General features: G+C 46.4%; 2 protein-coding genes across 9 annotated transcripts in view; both read left to right on the forward strand.

Annotated features, from left to right (window-relative positions):
* LOC125719289 (beta-chimaerin-like) overlaps positions 1-12,017 on the forward strand; it is a 29,833-nt gene extending 17,816 nt beyond the window's left edge. For 3 of the 8 annotated variants that reach the window (XM_048993938.1, XM_048993939.1, XM_048993937.1), the window contains 10 exons: positions 609-640; positions 816-929; positions 1,897-2,167; positions 4,628-4,714; positions 5,671-5,755; positions 7,860-8,033; positions 8,495-8,572; positions 8,721-8,858; positions 8,986-9,091; positions 9,353-12,017. In XM_048993938.1, coding sequence (XP_048849895.1) covers positions 609-640; positions 816-929; positions 1,897-2,167; positions 4,628-4,714; positions 5,671-5,755; positions 7,860-8,033; positions 8,495-8,572; positions 8,721-8,858; positions 8,986-9,091; positions 9,353-9,524 — 1,257 coding nt within the window. In that variant the 3' untranslated portion in view covers positions 9,525-12,017. The remainder of the gene's footprint in view (positions 1-608; positions 641-815; positions 930-1,896; positions 2,168-4,627; positions 4,715-5,670; positions 5,756-7,859; positions 8,034-8,494; positions 8,573-8,720; positions 8,859-8,985; positions 9,092-9,352) is intronic. The other 5 variants (XR_007385062.1, XR_007385059.1, XR_007385060.1 and 2 more) reach the window with 5 other exon arrangements.
* Positions 12,018-15,444: 3,427 nt separating this feature from the next.
* LOC125719302 (proline-rich protein 15) lies at positions 15,445-15,771 on the forward strand. The gene has a single exon (XM_048993959.1). It carries the CDS (start codon positions 15,445-15,447, stop codon positions 15,769-15,771), a length of 327 nt encoding a protein of 108 aa, XP_048849916.1.
* The last annotated feature ends 3,434 nt before the right edge of the window (positions 15,772-19,205 follow it).

The raw sequence follows: 19,205 nt of genomic DNA on the forward strand, positions 1-19,205 counted from the left end.
TTAGAGTGCACAAGGGTGACGTGGGCAACCGCGCAATGTTGCAATCCTCAGACACCCACAACTTCAGCTTTTGTCGCAAGATCATGTGACAGCCAGTGATGTCACCCGCGATGATCACATGGAACTGAGAGCACGCTGAAAGGAGTCCGAATTCAAGGCTTTACTTTTTTTCACAGACAGAATAACTTAGTTTAACACAAAGTATTTTAAAACAACACACGTCCGTTGTCTGTTATGCTAAACAAACTGTAGTACTCAGCCTCAATATAATGCACACTCACGGCTGAAAAAGGTGCTTTGTATGGACAGATATTTAAATCGAAACAGTAAGGCAACTATTTAAACTTTAGTTTCTGTGTGCTGTATATCCTCAGGATTAACAGCAACGTCAGTCCAAAACTCCTGCCTGTAACACAGTTACAAAAAAGCTGGCAGATAGAAAACAGTAATTATGTGTTTTTTTAAATACTAAGCCGAGATGGAAATAGACATCCTCTGGTCTGCGCTGCACCCCCTAGTGGTTAAGTGTGTCAGCGCATGCCGAGTCTATATTGCGTAAAACGAAATAACTGCTTGCCTAGAAATAAGGAAATCTTTTATTCTTTCAGATGGAGAGCAGACCAAAGTACTACGGCAGAGAGTGAGTCTGCAATTGCACATTATCACAAAGTCAGAGATAATCAAACATGATCGTCATTTTGTAAATCATTGTTACATCGGGGAATGAATTTGACCTTGTCTGCCGTCTGTTGAATCATAAATGATGGTTCTACACTGGATTTGTTTGTTTGGTTACAAGTACATGTTGCGTTCAGGTTCCACGGAATGGTTTCACGGGAGCGTGCAGACGAGCTTCTGGATAGTGCCGAGGGTGCCTACCTCATCAGAGAGAGCCAGCGGCAACCTGGAACCCACACTCTGGCCCTGAGGTACTGCGGTTACACACCACAACTGGCCCTGAGGTGCTGCGTTACACACCAAAACTGCCCTGAGGTACTGCGTTACACACCAAAACTGGCCCTGAGGTACTGCGTTACACACCACAACTGGCCCTGAGGTGCTGCGTTACACACCACAACTGGCCCTGAGGTACTGCGTTACACACCAAAACTGGCCCTGAGGTACTGCGTTACACACCAAAACTGGCCCTGAGGTGCTGCGTTACACACCAAAACTGGCCCTGGCATTACACACCAAAACTGGCCCTGAGGTACTGCATTACACACCAAAACTGGCCCTGAGGTACTGCATTACACACCAAAACTGGCCCTGAGGTATTGCATTACACACCAAAACTGGCCCTGAGGTACTCCGTTACACACTCACAGCTGACCTTGAGGTATTGCATTGCACACTGACATTGCACAGCTGACCTTGAGGTATTGCATTGCACACTTACAGCTGGCCCTGAGGTGCTGCGTTACACACTCACAGCTGGCCCTGAGGTGCTGCGTTACACACTCACAGCTGACCTTGAGGTACTGCATTAGATACTCACAGCTGGCCCTAAATTACTGCGTTATACACTCACAGCTGGCCCTGAGGTGCTGCGTTACACATTCACACTGTCCTGAGTTGCCACATTACACACTCGCCCACTGGCCCTGAGGTGCTGTGTTAGATACTCACAGCTGGCCCTAAGTTACTGCATTATACACTCACAGCTTGCTCTGAGATACTGCATTACACACTCACAGCTGGCCCAGAGATCTTCTCTTCTCGATAAACACCAAAGCTTTCCTCCTCGACAGCCCCTACAGTTCTTTTCAGTGTCTTTTGATAATGGTTTCATAGCTCTCCATCACTGACGCAGTGATTCCAGATTCTATCACACGCCATTTGGTCGCCATGAACCAGCCCTCGGGCCTGATCCCTGTCGTATTTGCTTACGTGAAGGTTTGGCAACCAGACACTCAACTACAGACTCTTCTACGATGGGAAGCACTTTGTCGGGGAGAAGAGGTTCGAGTCAATCCACGACCTGGTGACGGACGGCCTCATCACGCTGTACATCGAGACAAAGGCAGCTGAGTACATCTCTCGCATGACCACCAACCCCATCTACGAGCACGTGGGCTACACGTCCCAGCGTAGGGACCGAGGAACGCAGCGGCTCTGCCGAGGTCACCCCCCATCCAGGAAGGTCACCTTCCAAGATGAGGGCAAGGTGAGCCACCCGCCAGTCTCTTGACCACAGTATAGTTGACAGCAGTGTCCCTGGAAGGGGAGTTTGTTCATGTCATCCCGGTAATTATCTCATTATGTAATTAATGCACACTGACAAGATCCTTTTAACAAGGGTTGGAGCTGATTTGGTCCCTACCAACAGGGGCGCTGCTAAGGATTTTGGGCCCCATGAAAAGAATCTTGACAGGGCCCCCAACACAGTTTATTGGGGGCTTCTCTGGGCCCCCTCTCAGTCATGGGCCCCGAGAATCGTCATCGTTTACCCCCCCTTTACAGCGCCCCTGCCTACCAATATTGAAACCAACCCTACACCCTTCCCTCCCAATGAACGATCTGAAACTCTCTGATAGGCAGAATAAATTTGAGGACCATCCAGTGGAAGAAGTAACTTTTCCAGTTGTGTAATTAGGTAAAAATGTTCTGCTGTAAGTATTTCCTCCTCCTCCGTTTTTTGTTTGAAAATGCAGCTCTGCAAATACCCTCCTGTAGGTGGCGCCTGGGGCAGCTTTTTCGATGACAAATTTTAAAAATTCACGAGCCTCTTGTGTGACATTATGGAGGCCAACCAGAGGTTCCTCCGGGCTGGGATTGGCTGGCGCGTGCCCGCATGTGTGTGGTCGCCTGCACACACCACGATGTACGTGTGCGTGTATCCACACCTGGGTGCGTGACTGCGACGTTCCCTGCCGTTTACCGGACAAACATTGCCCGTCGCTATGGTTTCTGCCACACCGCCCACATGTGCTTCGGGATTAATGAGGATTGGCTAGATTCCGCTCCGCACTTTCCTGGTCTCAGGTGCCAGGTCATCACTCCTGAGTGTAATAATTCACATCTTTCACACAGAAACTGTGACCTTTGTGCCAACGAGGGTGTAGCTCAGCAGACCGTATCACCAGGCTGGTGTGCTTTCAGTGGTTGCCATGACAACAGGCAGACACACCAGGGTGATTCCCGGATGAGTTTCGTCATGCTATTTGGGGGGGGGGGGGGGGGGGGGTTCCCTGGGACTCCAAAGCATACCTGTCCCACATAGCTTACGATTTCACCTGGCAGGTCGCGGCTGGAGAGGGGAAGTCCTCGGGGGGCTGAGGCTCACCAGCGTAGCACAAGGGAGTCACGCACACACGTGTGCACACACACACACACACACACGCCAGAACTCCTGGGAACCTGCGACTTGGTGACTGTAAATAAGATAAAATAAATAAGATAAAGTGAAAGGTTCTCGGGAAGGATTAACGGGCAGAATCACATACGGAATAATCGACAAAACTCTCATGTGGGCAACTTTTTAATTAAAGGTCATTATGTACACACAAATAATATTATAATGATTTGTTACAGAAACACAAAATCTTACATGAGTGTCTGGGGTCACAGTACCCCACTGGTGTGTGTGGGGGGAGCTTTTGTCCTTGTGGAATTTCAACCTTCAGTAATAAATGTCTCTGTTTGTCTTATGGATAATGAATACTAATTTATCTTGGGTGTTTATGGTGTAAATCAGTTACTAGTTAAAGATTAACTGTAGAAGCTGGACTGAACCCCTAACCCCCCCCCCCCCCCGCATCCTGACAGTCGCCCACATGATACCGGGCTGTGCTGTTCCGGCGGTTCTACTGGGTGGAAATTCTCAGGGTGGTTTTGGTTGTCACTGTTAGCTGCCCGCCAGGTTGGCATTTCAGCGATACGTTTCCCTGGTAACCGCACTGGCTTTGGGAATCCCGGGGTGGGGGTGTGCCGGCATTCCGAAAGTCTCCCGGGGCGATCCAGCCGGCTTTCGGTGCGTGTGACTCACCCTCAGTCCTGTAAGTGTACTGTTCAGTTCAGCGATAAAATGCAGGCATCAAACCTGACTGTACCTGTCTTGCTCCTGGCACGGTTCCCTATTCCCTCGTCTGGGCCCCTCTCTCTCTGCCAGCCCATGCTGCTCTCTGGACCTTTCCGCCACCCCCACGTCGTCTCCCCTATGCCATCTCTGATCTTGGGCTTCACTGGCTCAGGCAGCTTGGTGCTGTGGGGTAGACGTTTAATGTCCCACTAGGCTGCAAGAGAAACACGGAACCCAGCTTGCAGATGTCTCTGAGCTGACAGAAGAGGCCCTCTGGTGTAGGGACAGCCTCAGACTCGGCTCAGGGAAGCCCCTGCCACTGGCTGTGACAGTGCTCAGTTGTAAAAGAATCTCTCTGCCGTCTCATCTAGACATGTGAAGCTCTTAGAAGGTTTTGCCGGCAGCCGTGGGGAGATTTGCGCCTGTCCCCCGATAGACTTCCGGCTCGACTATAGAGGCCTTCATGATGTGAGATTCCTGGTTTTCAACAAGCAGACTGTAGGTGTGTGTCTGATTGGCCGTGGGGCTGGATGGAGGAGACTCCTGTTCCAGAGCCCTAGGACCTGGGGGGTCAGAGGATCCACGAAACTCTTGGCCTTTCCACAGATCTCATCTCCACCCTTGCTGGGACCACGGGCTACTCTGCGAGACCAGGAGAAGCACCACAGCTACGACAAAGTTCACAATTTCAAGGTGAGTAGTGAGTTCTGATGTGTGTACTGTTTGAGTACAAGGAGTACTCAGTGTGCACCGTGCAAATGCAGTGAGAACTGAATGTGTCCTCTGCTCATATACTGTCAACTGCCTGTGTATTCTGTGAATACAGTGAGTACTGAATGTGTGCTGTGTAAGTGCAGTGAGTATCGTATGTACAATATGTGAGTACAGTGAGTACTGAATTTATACTGTATGAGTACAGTGCATACTGTTTCTGCATTGTATGAATACAGTGAGTACTGCCTGTGCACTGTGTGAGTACAGTGAATACTGCCTGTACTGTGTGGTACTTGGTTTCAGCCAGCAGGTCACCTAATCAGCAGATCCCTGGCACGCTCCCTGTGAGTTTTCTCTGGTTTTGGCCCGCACTCTGGTCACCTCCCCTGGAGGGGGGGGGGGGGTTATTGAATTACACGTGGCTCAGCGATCCTGTCTGACTGTCCATGACTCACAGCTGGGTTTACAGCAATTAATACCTACACAGCTCAGGGCTAAGTGGAATTATTCTCCTCCATTATTATTAATTTGCTTATCAAAAATCCACAGCCCAGAGGGGATACACACAGCAGGCCTCTGTTCAATGGTCTAACTGCAATGCCCAACTGATCAGGTCTCCAACGATGTGGTTTTTAATCCATAACCACATTGCGCAAAGACTCGTTCAGTCATTGGTGGATATGAGTGGAACTGTGCATGTTTCAAAGGTTCTCAAATGAACGCACGTGAACCGTAACATGTTCCCGTGCGTTAGAACATGCTGAGGGTTTCTCATATCCTGTTTTTATCATTTGTGACTTTCTCCTGGAGAATTTTCTCCTTCCTCGTTAACCGTCGTTTCTCAGCGTCACCCCCTGTCTGTTCCTCACTGGCGCCCCCTGTCTGTTCCTCACTGGCGCCCCCTGTCTGCCCCCCTCCCTCCCCTAACCCCGCAGACGCACACCTTCCGTGGGCCTCACTGGTGTGAGTACTGTGCCAACTTCATGTGGGGCCTAATCGCCCAGGGGCTGCGCTGTTCAGGTAACGCTCCACTCGCCTGCCGTGCTGAGCTCACCGCCCGCTCTCACTCACATCTCTCACACAGCTCACAATCTGGTGCATGGTTCATCTCACATGTAAGATCTATACTACAGAACTAGTACCGTTTTCATGGGTCATGACATCTTGTCCTGGGTGCATCCAACCTTATTCCTTGTGCTTACTGAGATAAGCTCCGACCAGGATAGTCCTTTAGAGGATGGATGGATGGATAGATGGATGGATGGATGGATGGATGGATGGTCCAGATCAGTAGAACCTGGTGGTGTGAAATTTGTACTGCAGAACTTTTCCTGGTCCCATTATCATAGTCCAGATCAGTCCAGAAGAACCAGGTATTCTCACTGCATTGTTTGCTGTGAACTTGTCAGTAACACGCCTCCCAGTACCTCGGAGAGTGGATGAAGCAAGGGTTTGTGGGTAATCTGCCATTCAATGGATATAGAACCAGTACTGGTTGTGGTGTTTTTGAGAAAGATTTAGAAAAATTCAGACTGAAACTTGACAAAGCCTGCCACCAAAATGTTCACAGAAAAAGTGAACAGTTCATTTAGATAATTAAGGCATGGCTTTTAACGAGCAGCTAGAGGGCGGTAGTTCTAAAATTAGACTACCTCTGGACAGTCTGCCACACAAATATGTCTGTAGAAACAGCACCGGTTCCTACAAAATGTCAGGACTCCTCGTCGTTCAGGTGCAGTCTGGGCTGTTCGTGTCTAAGCTGAATTTTGGAGACGGGCTTGAAGTCGATGAGGCGGCTTTTTCCTCCAGGTGGCTGCCTTCATCTCTGCTGAGCACGTCAAGCCACTGCAGCCTCGGGGGTGGGGGTACAGACGCAGCATGTCAGAGAGGGTCACATGACGGCGGTTTCTAAATCTGACTGGGGGTGTGGGGAGGGGGGGGCTGTTGTCCTCTCCCTTCCTCTCCTGGCTCCAGTGCTTCGATTTGCTTTCGCATCATTTTGCTCAGTTCATTTTTCTAATTGGAAAGATCCCTTTATAATTCTGAGCAGGCTGACATGTATAATTTGAAGAAAAGAGTGTAACAGTCCCCAGTGGGTGAAATTCCACAAACAATAACTGCCGGCTCCCACAGCACATTCATTTACATAGAATAATCACTATGGCCCAGAAAATATGTGTAGTAATGATCCATTCATATTCCCAGACAATTTATCCAGGACAGAATCTGGGGGGGGGGGGCTGGAGCCTATCCCAGCATGGGCAGGGCATAAGGCAGAGGACATCTTAGAGGGGGTTCCAGTCCATTGTAGGGCACGGACACGCACACACATTTGTATTCATATCTTTATGGGGACCATCCATTCATTTCTGTGGGCAAAACCCTAATCCCAACAACGCTGACCTTAACCCCACCCAGCCCTAACCTTAACCATAAGTAACCAAACAAAATACAAGCTTTTTGGCATTTTTAGTCTTTTGGTTGCAGTTACAGATTTTAATACAATTGAGTTTCCTCTTGTGGGGACTGAAATCATGGTGTTTATCTCATTGTGGGGACATTTGCTGGCGGCTCCAGCCAGAGAACAGCAGTCTCCCAACTGTGAGTTTCTGCCCCCCCCCCCCCCCCCCACACACTTTATACTCCCCCCTGGACTATCTCCCGCTGGCACTGAAACCAGACCAGCAGGTATTCGCCCTCCGCAGCCTCGCTGGGCCAAGACGACGGCACTGACATGGTTCATATCTCACCTTCTGTATCTCTCTCATGTTTTACCTCCAGCTACATTTTCTGCCCCCCCAACCCTATAAAGTCCCTGATTTAAGGCTTAGTGATTATTGGCTACTGTCATGTTACTGGAGAAATATGCCCTCCAGCTGTGTTATGACACTAGATGAGATGAGAATATACTTCATGTGTGTATAAATGGGGAATATCAATCTTAGACATTATAATAGAAAAAAACCTCGTTCGAAAGCCTTTAAGATTCTCCGGCTGTTGAGCATGCTAACTGAAGGTCAAAGAGCAGAGTCCAGAAGGACTCCGCCAAAGCCACTCTGCCACGTGGTGGGCGACCCGTAACGGAACCCGACCCAGTTTGTTTCTCTCTCTTTTTCCCGGCCAGACTGCGGCCTGAATGTCCACAAGCAGTGTTCCAGGCTGGTACCATCGGACTGCCAGCCTGACCTGCGGCGGATCAAGAAAGTCTTCAGCTGTGACCTCACCACCCTGGTCAAGGCCCATAACACACCAAGGCCCATGGTGGTGGACATGTGCATCCGCGAGATCGAGCGGCGAGGTGAGGCTCCGCCCCTCTGCTTGCTCCATCCGCCTCCGAGGTCGACAGCAGCAGGGCAGAACCAATCAGATTCAGACTCCGCTTAGATTCCGTACTGTCTCATGCAAGAGCTAGACTAGGGGGGCTTTTTTTCCTGAGTTCTAAGAAGCATCGTAGCACTGACATTTAGCTGGAGGATGAGTATGAAAGCAGCTACTGCTCCAGTATAACATGCTTGGAAATATTCATTTCCAGATACATTTTAATTACTTTTCAGTATGCACTGTCAACTGGAACTATAGCATAGAATCATATTTAAACTTGTTAAACTGCCAATGTTCTACGTTTGTTTCTTTGTAAAATATAGTGCTTCAAAACCGCAATGAAGATGAGCACGCACCATAATCATGCACCATGTGGGGGGGGGGGGGTAGTTGTCATGGGAACCGGTGGAGGGTGAACACATGCCTGTCTGCGCACAGGGCTGCAGTCCGAGGGGCTGTACAGAGTGTCCGGGTTCACGGACCACATCGAAGACGTGAAGCTGGCCTTCGATCGAGGTAGGAATCGCCAGATTGGACCCGTGCTCAGAACCAGTCTGCGGGTCGGTATTAAGTTAGTGACGGGGGGGGGTGACTCGAGGCTCTGCAGCTGTGAGGTTCAGAAGTTAGAGGGGATTTTCCTCTGTGTCTCTGGTGGCCCCTACAGATGGCGACAAAGCGGACATCAGTGAGGACACCTACGCAGACATCAACATCATCGCCGGCGCCCTGAAACTGTACCTCCGGGACCTGCCCATCCCCATCATCACGTACGACCTGTATTCCCGCTTCATACAGGCTGCAAGTAAGGCACCGCCGGGTCCTACTCAAAGCCGTCCACATGGATCGCCTGAATTTTATCCCTTTTTAGCCTTCCGAGTAAGGGACACTTTGCGGAGGCCCTGGTCTTACTGGCACGCTCCCCGTTGTAGAGATCACCGACCCAGACGCCAGACTGGAGGCCATCCATGATGGACTGCTGTTACTCCCACCTGCACACTACGAGACGCTGCGCTTCCTGGTTACGCACCTGAAGAGGTGAGAATGGCATAACCACCAGCACGGGCCGCCTGGAGATCTGGAAATTTCCAATTATGATTTAAGCGATGTGTATCAGTCAGGCTTGAAATTAATTTTGAAGTTCATTAGGAAAAGTCCATCTGAGGATGTTTTGAAAAGCAGAGGGGTGACACACTGGGAGATGTGATGTGCACACCCCCCCCCCCCCCCGGCTTAAAAATGTCACGCCCCCAAGTGTGTTTGGCCGTCGGGTGCTCAGCCGCTGTCCTTGTCCCACAGAGTGACCTCGTTTGAGAAGGACAACTTAATGAACGCAGAGAACCTGGGCATAGTGTTCGGACCAACGCTGATGCGGCCCCCTGACCAGAGCACGCTGGCGACGTTAAACGACATGCGGTACCAGAAGCTCGTCATCCAGCTGCTGATCGAGAATGAAGACATCCTGTTCTAGAAGGAAGTGTGCGCGTCTCCCCAAAGGAGACACCCGCCCACCACGCGCCCCGTGGACCCCCACGACAATCTGTGACATGCTCAGTGGGCGGCGCCCTCCTCTGTTGCGTGGATGTTACAGCATCAAATTGACTGTCGGGGGTGACGGCATCTCCTCTCACACGGGTTAAGAGCTTTGATTGCCAGGGTCTTTTTCATAGAGGTGGGGATTTCATATCCAGAGAGTACAGATCCAGACCAGGATTTTGTTTCAACCAGCCAGTTGAGTACTCTGTGACTGTGACTCTTTATACTCAACCGGTTGGTTGAAACAAAATCCTGACCTGGATTTGTACTTTCTGGACCTGAAATCTCCGCCTCTGCTTTTTCGTGAGCACTTTGGTCGCGTTCCTGCGGTTGCACTGAGCTGGCCGATCGATCCTCGCTTCTCCACCCTTGCTGACGTGCGGTAACTCTTCCGGAACATGCCGGCCGTCAGCACAGGTGGCAGCACAGGATCAGGTCAGCATCTGTGGCTGAAGCCCACTGATATTTAAAGACAAAACAAAAAAAAAAAAAAAAACAGTTCACAGAATTCCATGTTATTCTTCCTCTTCAGCCAAGTTTAACGTTTAAAAAGCTGCCAGAAATACATATTCAGCATTGATTACTGACATTATGCTGTATAATGAGAGATGGAAATTTTTTTCTAACAAATATATGTACCTTGTCAGGTTCTGTTTGTCTACAGTACAAATAATGAGCAAAACATTCTGTCCTGTATATAAAAAACTGGTGTCCTGCTTTCAATAACTGCAAGTATGGTTGCATAAGGGAATTTGGTGCGGATTTCAATCATTATTGGGACAGATATACTGCATCGCCATTCTGAGATAGTGGGGCTTTAAATATATTGTCTGCTTTGGCTACTTTGACAGCCACATAAAAAAAGTTAGATGGATGGAAAATGACAGCCATGTTTTCACCCAGACGACAGACTACGCTGTCAGTAAAGAAATCGATCTGTACATCGTCGTGTGACGTTTTCATCTCAGCACCGTTGTAAGTCTCTGTGTCAGTTTCAGCTCAATATTTCATACAGCCGTGGAAAAAAATTAAGACATCACTTGATGTTTTTAAACAAATCTGCATTTTTAAATCCAAGTTAACTCCTGGTTCTGCTGGCAGGAGGCTACGCTGAACAGCAGGTTGCGTCCAGGTTCAAAATTTCTCAGACAGCAAGGTGCAGCAGGAGACACTGGAAATGACCAGAAACCAGCCAGGCAGAGGGCAGAAGTGACCTTCTACTGCCAGAGATGGCGGTTAACTTATCCGACAGTTTCTCATGAATCGGTGGATGACATCAAGTGACCTGCAAAAGGAATGGGACACATTAAGTGTGGGTAGGAAGTGCACTGCTAGGTTAGTTTGTACCAGGCTCCGAGAAGAGGACTGAAGTCCCATAATGCAAGGAAGAAGCGCTTCATTAATGAGAAACAAGGAAAAACCAGGCTGCAGTTTGCAAAAAAAAAAAATATATATATATATATATATATATATACTATTCACTGATGCACACCCATAAATTGAAAAGTGAATTAAACAAAAAATTGTGCTGTGGTATCTTAATTTTTTCCATGGCTGTGTACACACACACACACACACACACACACACACATATATCAATGAACATACATTTTTTTGAAAGGTAAGACAAATTTCAAGGAGAATGTGCAAAAGACTGTTTCTGTTTGTAGTGAAAATGCCTGTGCAGTGTCCCCCAAAAACATTGAAAAGAAAAGTATCCATCACCCGGATATCCATGATCAGACCCGTCCATCACCCGGATATCCATGATCAGACCCCGTCCATCACCCGGATATCCATGATCAGACCAGTCCATCACCCGGATATCCATGATCAGACCCCGTCCATCACCCGGATATCCATGATCAGACCCCGTCCATCACCCGGATATCCATGATCAGACCAGTCCATCACCCGGATATCCATGATCAGACCCCGTCCATCACCCGGATATCCATGATCAGACCCGTCCATCACCCGGATATCCATGATCAGACCCCGTCCATCACCCGGATATCCATGATCAGACCCCGTCCATCACCTGGATATCCATGATCAGACCCCGTCCATCACCCGGATATCCAAGATCAGACCCCGTCCATCACCCGGATATCCATAATCAGACCCCGTCCATCACCCGGATATCCATGATCAGACCCGTCCATCACCCGGATATCCATGATCAGACCCGTCCATCACCCGGATATCCATGATCAGACCCCGCCCATCACCCGGATATTCATGATCAGACCCCATTCATAACATATCTTATTTTCTATTCCCAGAATTTTCAAAATGTCGTATTTGTTATACAAAGGTGAGAGCTTTCTACAGAATCAGCATATGGAGAAGTATTTTTTGTGAGGAATTTAAGATTAGATTGTAATATATAAATTGCAGATTAATTTATTAAAAGTGTTACAATGCACTCATATTGACCAATTACACACATGACTCTTGTTTTTGTATTTTGTTGTCAGGGGCACCTGGTGTGTGTGTGTGTGTGTGTGTGTGTGTCAGGGGGTAGGACAATTCCATGGAATTGAAAATATTTGGAACAAATGATGAGCTTTAACTGGTCTGGGCTGGGGACCCCCATATGATATGATTTAATGGGGCCCAAAATCCCTTGCAACTCCTCTGCTTGTTATGTGTGTGTTTGTGTATGAACTGAATTTCCTTTAGACTGAATAAACCTCAGAATTTTTCATCAGAAGAAGAGCAGACAGAGCAAATTTTAATGCGGCATCTTTGTTAAGACTGTCGACTTGTACACTGATATTGTTGGCTCCAGTCCTAGTACCCATGGGTGAGATAATCACCTTAAACTGTGCCATTAAAATTTCCAACCAGTTTAATGGGTAAACAGTTAAGTAGCTTTTGTGTTTTAAATGCTGTAAAATGCAGTCAAGCACATTTGTTTTACTGTGAATTATGTGGGATGGAGTAAAATATGAGCTGCGAGCAGGGCTGCACAACTCCCAGCCTGAAACTGACGTTTATTTTTGCTGGGGTTCATCCCTTAATTGCTCTGTTAAAGCGATAAATCGGGTCATTAAATCACATCAGTTGGTCTTTGTGGTGTGAAGCAGGCATAGGGTAACATGTATTTTCTAAAAACATGCAAAGCAGGAAGCAGGAGGAACCACTGAAATCTCCACTGAATTTTTGGGAAGAAGTGGTGATAGCTTGGTTTTTATTTTTATTCCTAAATACTGACCCGACTGCAAGTTCCTGAGCTGTGGCCCTCTGAAGAGCCGCCAAATAGCAGACAGCCGTCCTCAGAACGACGGATCCCTGCAGAGAGCGGACGGAGTTCACTTGGTCACGTTTCCCAGCAGCGGAGCTGCGGACTCACACCACGCTGCTGCTGACTGAGACACACGCTCGGGAAAAAAGCAGCCAACTCTGCGACCCTGCAACGAGACTCCGCCCCCAGCAACAGCCATTATCTCCACTCTGCTGCCCAGGTCACACGTAACTCGGTGTACCGTCAATAACATCAACATCCGACTCACCAGGGACCACCAATCTTTCCGATGAGCACCTGTCCTGCCAGCACCACAGAGGGCACTACCCAGCATAGTCACTAGGGGTCGCACTGGACACATTCCCTCTCGGGAATGCGATTACCGGTCGGGAGAAGGACGGACCTATAGTTTCAGGGCCCACAGGAAAGTGCTTCAGGCTGTTTACCTGTGTCGACGGCGGTCGGGGGCTGGTCCCGTCCTCTGAGCTTCATTTCTGTCAAAGTGCAGGTGCAAAAAGCAAGATTCATTCCTGGTGAAGGAAAAAAATGTTCCAATTCAAAAAATATTGAACTTTGCTTACATGAGTCCCTCTGGAGGCTGAGAAATCCTTTAGGATACATAGCGCGAATCCTGAAATAATACTGTAATAACTGACGAGCTGTGATAACTTCGTTAATCTGCAAGCGTAACTCAAACTTGAGTATCTGGAACGTAAACCGCTGAAGGAATATTTCGTGTGTGAATCACGAGATCGGGCAAAGATAAGGCCCCGATACCAAGGCACGCAGGTAAGACAGACTGCTGTGTAGTACACAAACCTACTCAATGAATACACGGAAACCCGAATAAGCGCTACAGAAATTTTATTTTGTATTCTACAATTTTTTTAATCTTTGACTACGAAAAAAAGTAGCATACTATAAATTTGTGAATCGATTATTTGTCATGATTCGTTTCCCAGATAGACAGAAAGATAGATACATTATTATTATTAGTTTAATTGGATGATTTATTAGTAATAACAATAATTACAGTAATAATAATAATAATAATCATCATCATAATATGTAGTTGTACTGGTGAAGCATGAGTCTTATTTCGTTGCTTAGCATGACGTACTGAGCTGCTTTTGTTAAACAAACCTTACGATTTGAAAGGTTTACCCGACTGCGGCTGAGGGCGGGATGCGCTTGTGTACAGTGTTTAAGTATGAGCTTAGACATTGTTTCATTGTGGGAAAAAGGTGCGCAGTGTATCGCCAGGTACCCCCCCCCCTTCACTTTCCCAGCCCAGTTCAGATCACCTGTGCAACGGACCAATCATGAGCCAGCACAGGTATGCGATCAGCCAATGAGATCCTCGGGGGAATATTGCGCTGCTCTGGTAAATAGCGCTGACTCTTCCCTTAGTTGCCTTTCGCAGCGGGTTCCAGAAAGATGATGGTTTTGGGCGGTCAACTTTAATTTAAATTCACTCAGTTTTGGTAGGATTAAGCTAACTTTATGAATGACATATTTTATATATTCAACGTATATACTTTCATAGAGAATGATTTTTGTCCTTGTTACAGATCTGAGATGGAAACTTTATTCGAAGTAAATTAGCTGAATAAATAAATCAGCGCTGAGTGTTGGTGTAACATTTGTCTTCAAGCTGCTGGTATATAATACTGCATTGCCGTCCTTGAGACTGGTCAGACCAGGTGAGTGACTGCGGACAGGTGTGGGGGAAATAGTGTATATCGCCATGGCGAGACCGGAAAACTGCTCTCCTTCCTACGCTTGATACTGTATTTCTTTCTTACCCTGTACGAGTCTGATAAATACACGGGTGGTGTATTTCATCCTTACGTGAACAATACTTGGATAGCGACCTACACTTTCTGCAGCATGCTGCGTATTCAGGTACTTAAAATTATTCGACTGGCGGATCGATAAAGCACGTGCCCTGCTCGCTTAACGCTACTTCTAAAACCCGACATTATAGCTGTACCTATACAAGTTGAAAAGTTAGTATCCTTCCAGCTTTTTTTCCCCTAATACGTGCACGTGGGAAAATGTCCAAAGGGAATGTGAGTTTACCTATTCGATGACTCAGCTGTGTTTGTCAATGTGCAAATGCGTGTACTAATGCTGGACTTAAATTGCAAAAAAGGTTTGCGAACGCAAAATAGTATAGCTAAGCCTGCACTTTTAACGGGCGTATAAAATATTAATGCAGTGTTGCCCCTGTAGTAACGTTGTAACGTGCAGTGAGGTCACCTGACGTAAAAATGATGGAGATCTCCTGTGAAACGTAACGATGTATATGAATATTAGCATTATTACCGTTTACCGCAGTATTCTCATATCACAGCTTGATTTTAAAATCCTCGCTACAGGATACAGAAGAGTAATATTGGTCAATGTCAGTGGGAACTTGCAGGGAACATTTCGCTTTCTCATTATTTCCTTAAAATGACCTTTGTCCCTCAAGTCTCACGCGCACTACAACGTTCATGGATTATGTGTTGTGTAAAAAGTTCTGCATTGTATTTATGTTTTTTTTAACTTTATAACTATATGACAATCGATAATGTTTAATATAACAGATTTAAGAGACGCCATGTCATCGAAGAATCCTTGGTGGAGATCCATAACAACCAAGCGGAAAGCCAGCGTTGGTTCCAAAGAGGCAGCAGTCCTCCAGAAACAGGACTCTGATCTGGAGCCAAGGGCCAAGGGCTCACAAGAGGATGTGAACCAGACACCTCAGCAGCAGGCTGGTCAAGTCAGCGAGGACACGAGTGAAGAGTCCCAGTTCAGTGAAAAGAGCTCGCGGAGGAACCTAAAAGTTTCCCGCTCCGGTAGATTTAAGGAGAAACGAAAAGTGCGAGCGGCATTACCTGTAAACTACGATGAAAACGCACCAGAGAATGAAGGTGTGCCCTGATTCCTGGGACTAGCCTATACTGCGACCTGTTCAATACTCACATGGTGATGGCATGAAGTGGCACCTACCTGAAGTGTAATTTATACACCAAACATGCGTCGCAGGGATAGGCTAAACCTGTGTATTTATAAGCTTGACTGGTTTCTATAGGCACGAACAAAGTTTTAACTTACGGTGAGCGTGCTGCACGAGACGTACTTGAAGCTTGTCGAAAAGCCTTATGGGAACAGTAGTTTACGCTGAGATAAGTTGAAAACGCTATATCTGCAGGGAAAAAATCGATATATTAAAATATATTTTCTAATTTATTTTTTAATTATACTGAGTAATCGAAGAACAGAATTATCAGACAAAATATACGTGTAACACTTTTCTGTAAAATGCATTGGTTTACATAATTATCTTGCCTTGTGACTAGATTGTTCTATGCAGCACTAGATGTCATAACAAGGGACTGTTTTTGTCTGAAGGAAATGAAAAGGCCGAACAGAACGAAACATTCATAAGATAATGAATTGTGGATGAAAAGCACTATGCAAGTTCGAGGCATCTTGGATTGACGGCATGCCTCGTCGTTGCTGTGGAGTATGGCGTGGACAATTAAACGGAATATACCAGGCACATTTGTGGCCATTAAGTTGAAAAGAAGTAGGATTGAGCCACAAGCCGATAGAACATATCATGCCTTTTGATTTTGTAATTATTAAGATACAGTGAAATGTGTCTCTGCTTCCAGTGCCTTGAAGGAACACACCGCTCTGCATTTCCACATTCTCTCCGTTTGTGCGTATTTACAGACTCGGAGCAGTCTTAAATGGGCACAGAAGACAGGGGGTTTCATTGGCTTGGTAACGTGATACTGCGCAGGCGCAGAAAGTGAAGGAGCTAAACCTTCGCTGTTAGATGAAAGTCGGTAGGAAGGGAGGTGTCTCTTGAATCATGGTGATTCTTTTTAAGTGAATCGATTTGTTCCACTGACTGATTCATTCGTTGATTCCGCATTTGTCCACTGCTGACATGTCCCAGTTTTTTACTCCTGGGAGGGCGGGGGTTGGATAATTTTTGGATGCTTAATAAAATTAAATGTTATTTTAATGTTAAATTAATTATGTGTTTATATATGAATGTAGCATGCATTTTATTATATGTTGTACTCACTGTTATTTGGACCAGTGTTTCTCAAACCAGTCCTCTGGGCTCTATTCCACTTGCCTGGGAGTTGGGGGAGATTAAAAACGTGGGGGGTCCCCGAGGACTGGTTTGAGAAACACTGAATTAGATTACCCAGTGGTCCTTACATCATCACACCAATGGGTGGTGAAAGAGACTGATTCTCATTAAATCAACTGAACGAAACGAACATTACCGAGATCATTTAGTTTACTTGAAAGATTCGTTCAAAAAGAGCGAATCCTTCAGAGACAACAGAAGTCCATTATCTATTAATAATGAGCCCGAAGGACGTGTAGCCTCTTCCGTCTACGGCAAATTCCGGTTGCTGGTGTAAATAGGATCGTAACCATTGTTGTATGGACCAGGACTGCTCACATCTCAAAATATTTAATATTCCCGTTCATCTGCTGTATGTCTCTAAGAACATTTTCCATTCTAACGTGATTACTGTGTGCTGAATGGACATTTCCAAGAAATACGTTTTTGGATATACTCTGCTTGCATATATTTCTGTACATATTCCATGACAACTGATGTACTATTTTAATTATTAAGCTATGGTTTTAAAAGGTGCTGTTATCGTAGTTAACAGTGCGTAGATGGGACTACGACTGGTTTCAAAGCAAACTCATTAAGCCAATTTACCGGGGGGTTTTGGACAGTTATTCCTAAACCATTACAGTGAAGAGATCGAAGTTGCTGCTTTTGCCCGTTTTCCTTATGCTTACGATTTACAAACGACATTCTGCCACTTTCTAATAAAACTGTTTTATGTTAAAAGACAGAGACCTTATTAGCTTTTAATAGCTGTGCTTGTTTTTTTTCGATATTTAAAAAGAACAGATGTCTTTGAGGACCACATGCTGCTTTGCAGGACTGTAGAATTACATTTTTAGCATATTTAGTGGCAGCTATTTAAACGTGCTCTTACTAAATCGCTTCATTAGCACATTCTAGGGCAAATCTGGTGACTAGTTCCTGCAAACGTGTTCTAAAAACGCATGGTTACTTTGGACTGTATTCAAATCACTTCATAAACTGATTGTCACTTATCTTGTCGTTTAGCCATGGGTGTGGACGGTATGGTTTATATTGCCATAGTGAGACAACAAAATACACTTCGTTCTCGATGTTTTTTCTTTGAATGCCTCCTATTCTTGTTTGCGCGTGAACCCGCCAGGGTAACCTCACACAGCGCCATGCTCCAAAACAACTGATTATCACAACCCCCCACGGGAGACATTATTTATTTCCGAAAGGCCGAAGAGCGTTAATGTTGCCCAGATGTCCTGTTTACAGTAAGACATGAGCATTTGCTCTTGCATCACGCGCCCATAAAACCAAAGTTCAAGGTGTTTGCTGCAATAAAGCGGGAGAGCTTCGGAGCTGCATGTAGTGAAGGCATAACGAAAAACAAGCCAACTCAGCAGAGTGTTAATATGTAGATTGCCATTTTATCTCTGCGATATTTTTTTTCACGATTATTGTCCAATTCTGGTTGCATCCCAATAGATTATCTTCCTACGGTTTTTGCAAGGCGTCAAGTTCAACATATCTAATCACTGTCACCGGACCTAAGTCTACTACACGTTTCTGCTCTCCCTGATAAACCTGGTGTTGTGTGGTTTACTAGCTCACACCCGATTGAACTCTCACTACTTTTAATTTTATTTTCCCAGCGATAGCTGTTTTGCTTTATTCACAGTAGACCTACCATATCGTACATCTTAAAATCACTGGAGCAATTCTGGTTAAATAGGCCTACCTAATAATACATCTTACGTCACTCAAGCGCCATTTAGGCCTACGATGGGTCTTATGGTGCTTTTACCAACAATAATTCAGTTACTAGTCTGCAACTAACCACACGTTAACTCCTGTAGTGCGCTAATGTGGGGTAATTGACAGTCCTATATTTTGATGTGTTACATCATCAACAAGTGAAGCGGAATCCGTTTGCACGGTGCGAATGAAGAATGTGTCACACATGGCAGTAGGCTGGAACCTGGAAGCATGCTTAAAAATGACGCTAAGCGGTCCCTCCGAGAGCGACCCACATGCCACTTTCGGAGAAACAGAGTCTTTAATTAGCGTCTCCAGTAACTCTCTCCAAGCAGACCGAAATTAGAGCTTCACTAGGATGTGTGAAACGCCCGATCGTCTCCAGAGAATTTGCGCTCCACATTTTAAAGTGCAGTTCCTCCTTTCCGCCACCAGGTGGACAAAACTCCCACACAAAAAAGCTTTGGGCCGTACGCTGT

Source organism: Brienomyrus brachyistius, chromosome 23, assembly GCF_023856365.1.
Source record: "Brienomyrus brachyistius isolate T26 chromosome 23, BBRACH_0.4, whole genome shotgun sequence".
In the NCBI taxonomy this organism is placed as follows: Eukaryota; Metazoa; Chordata; class Actinopteri; order Osteoglossiformes; family Mormyridae; genus Brienomyrus; species Brienomyrus brachyistius.

Excerpts from the sequence above, each read along its gene's own strand:
- LOC125719302 (XM_048993959.1), top strand. The coding sequence starts at position 15,445 with ATGTCATCGAAGAATCCTTGGTGGAGATCCATAACAACCAAGCGGAAA.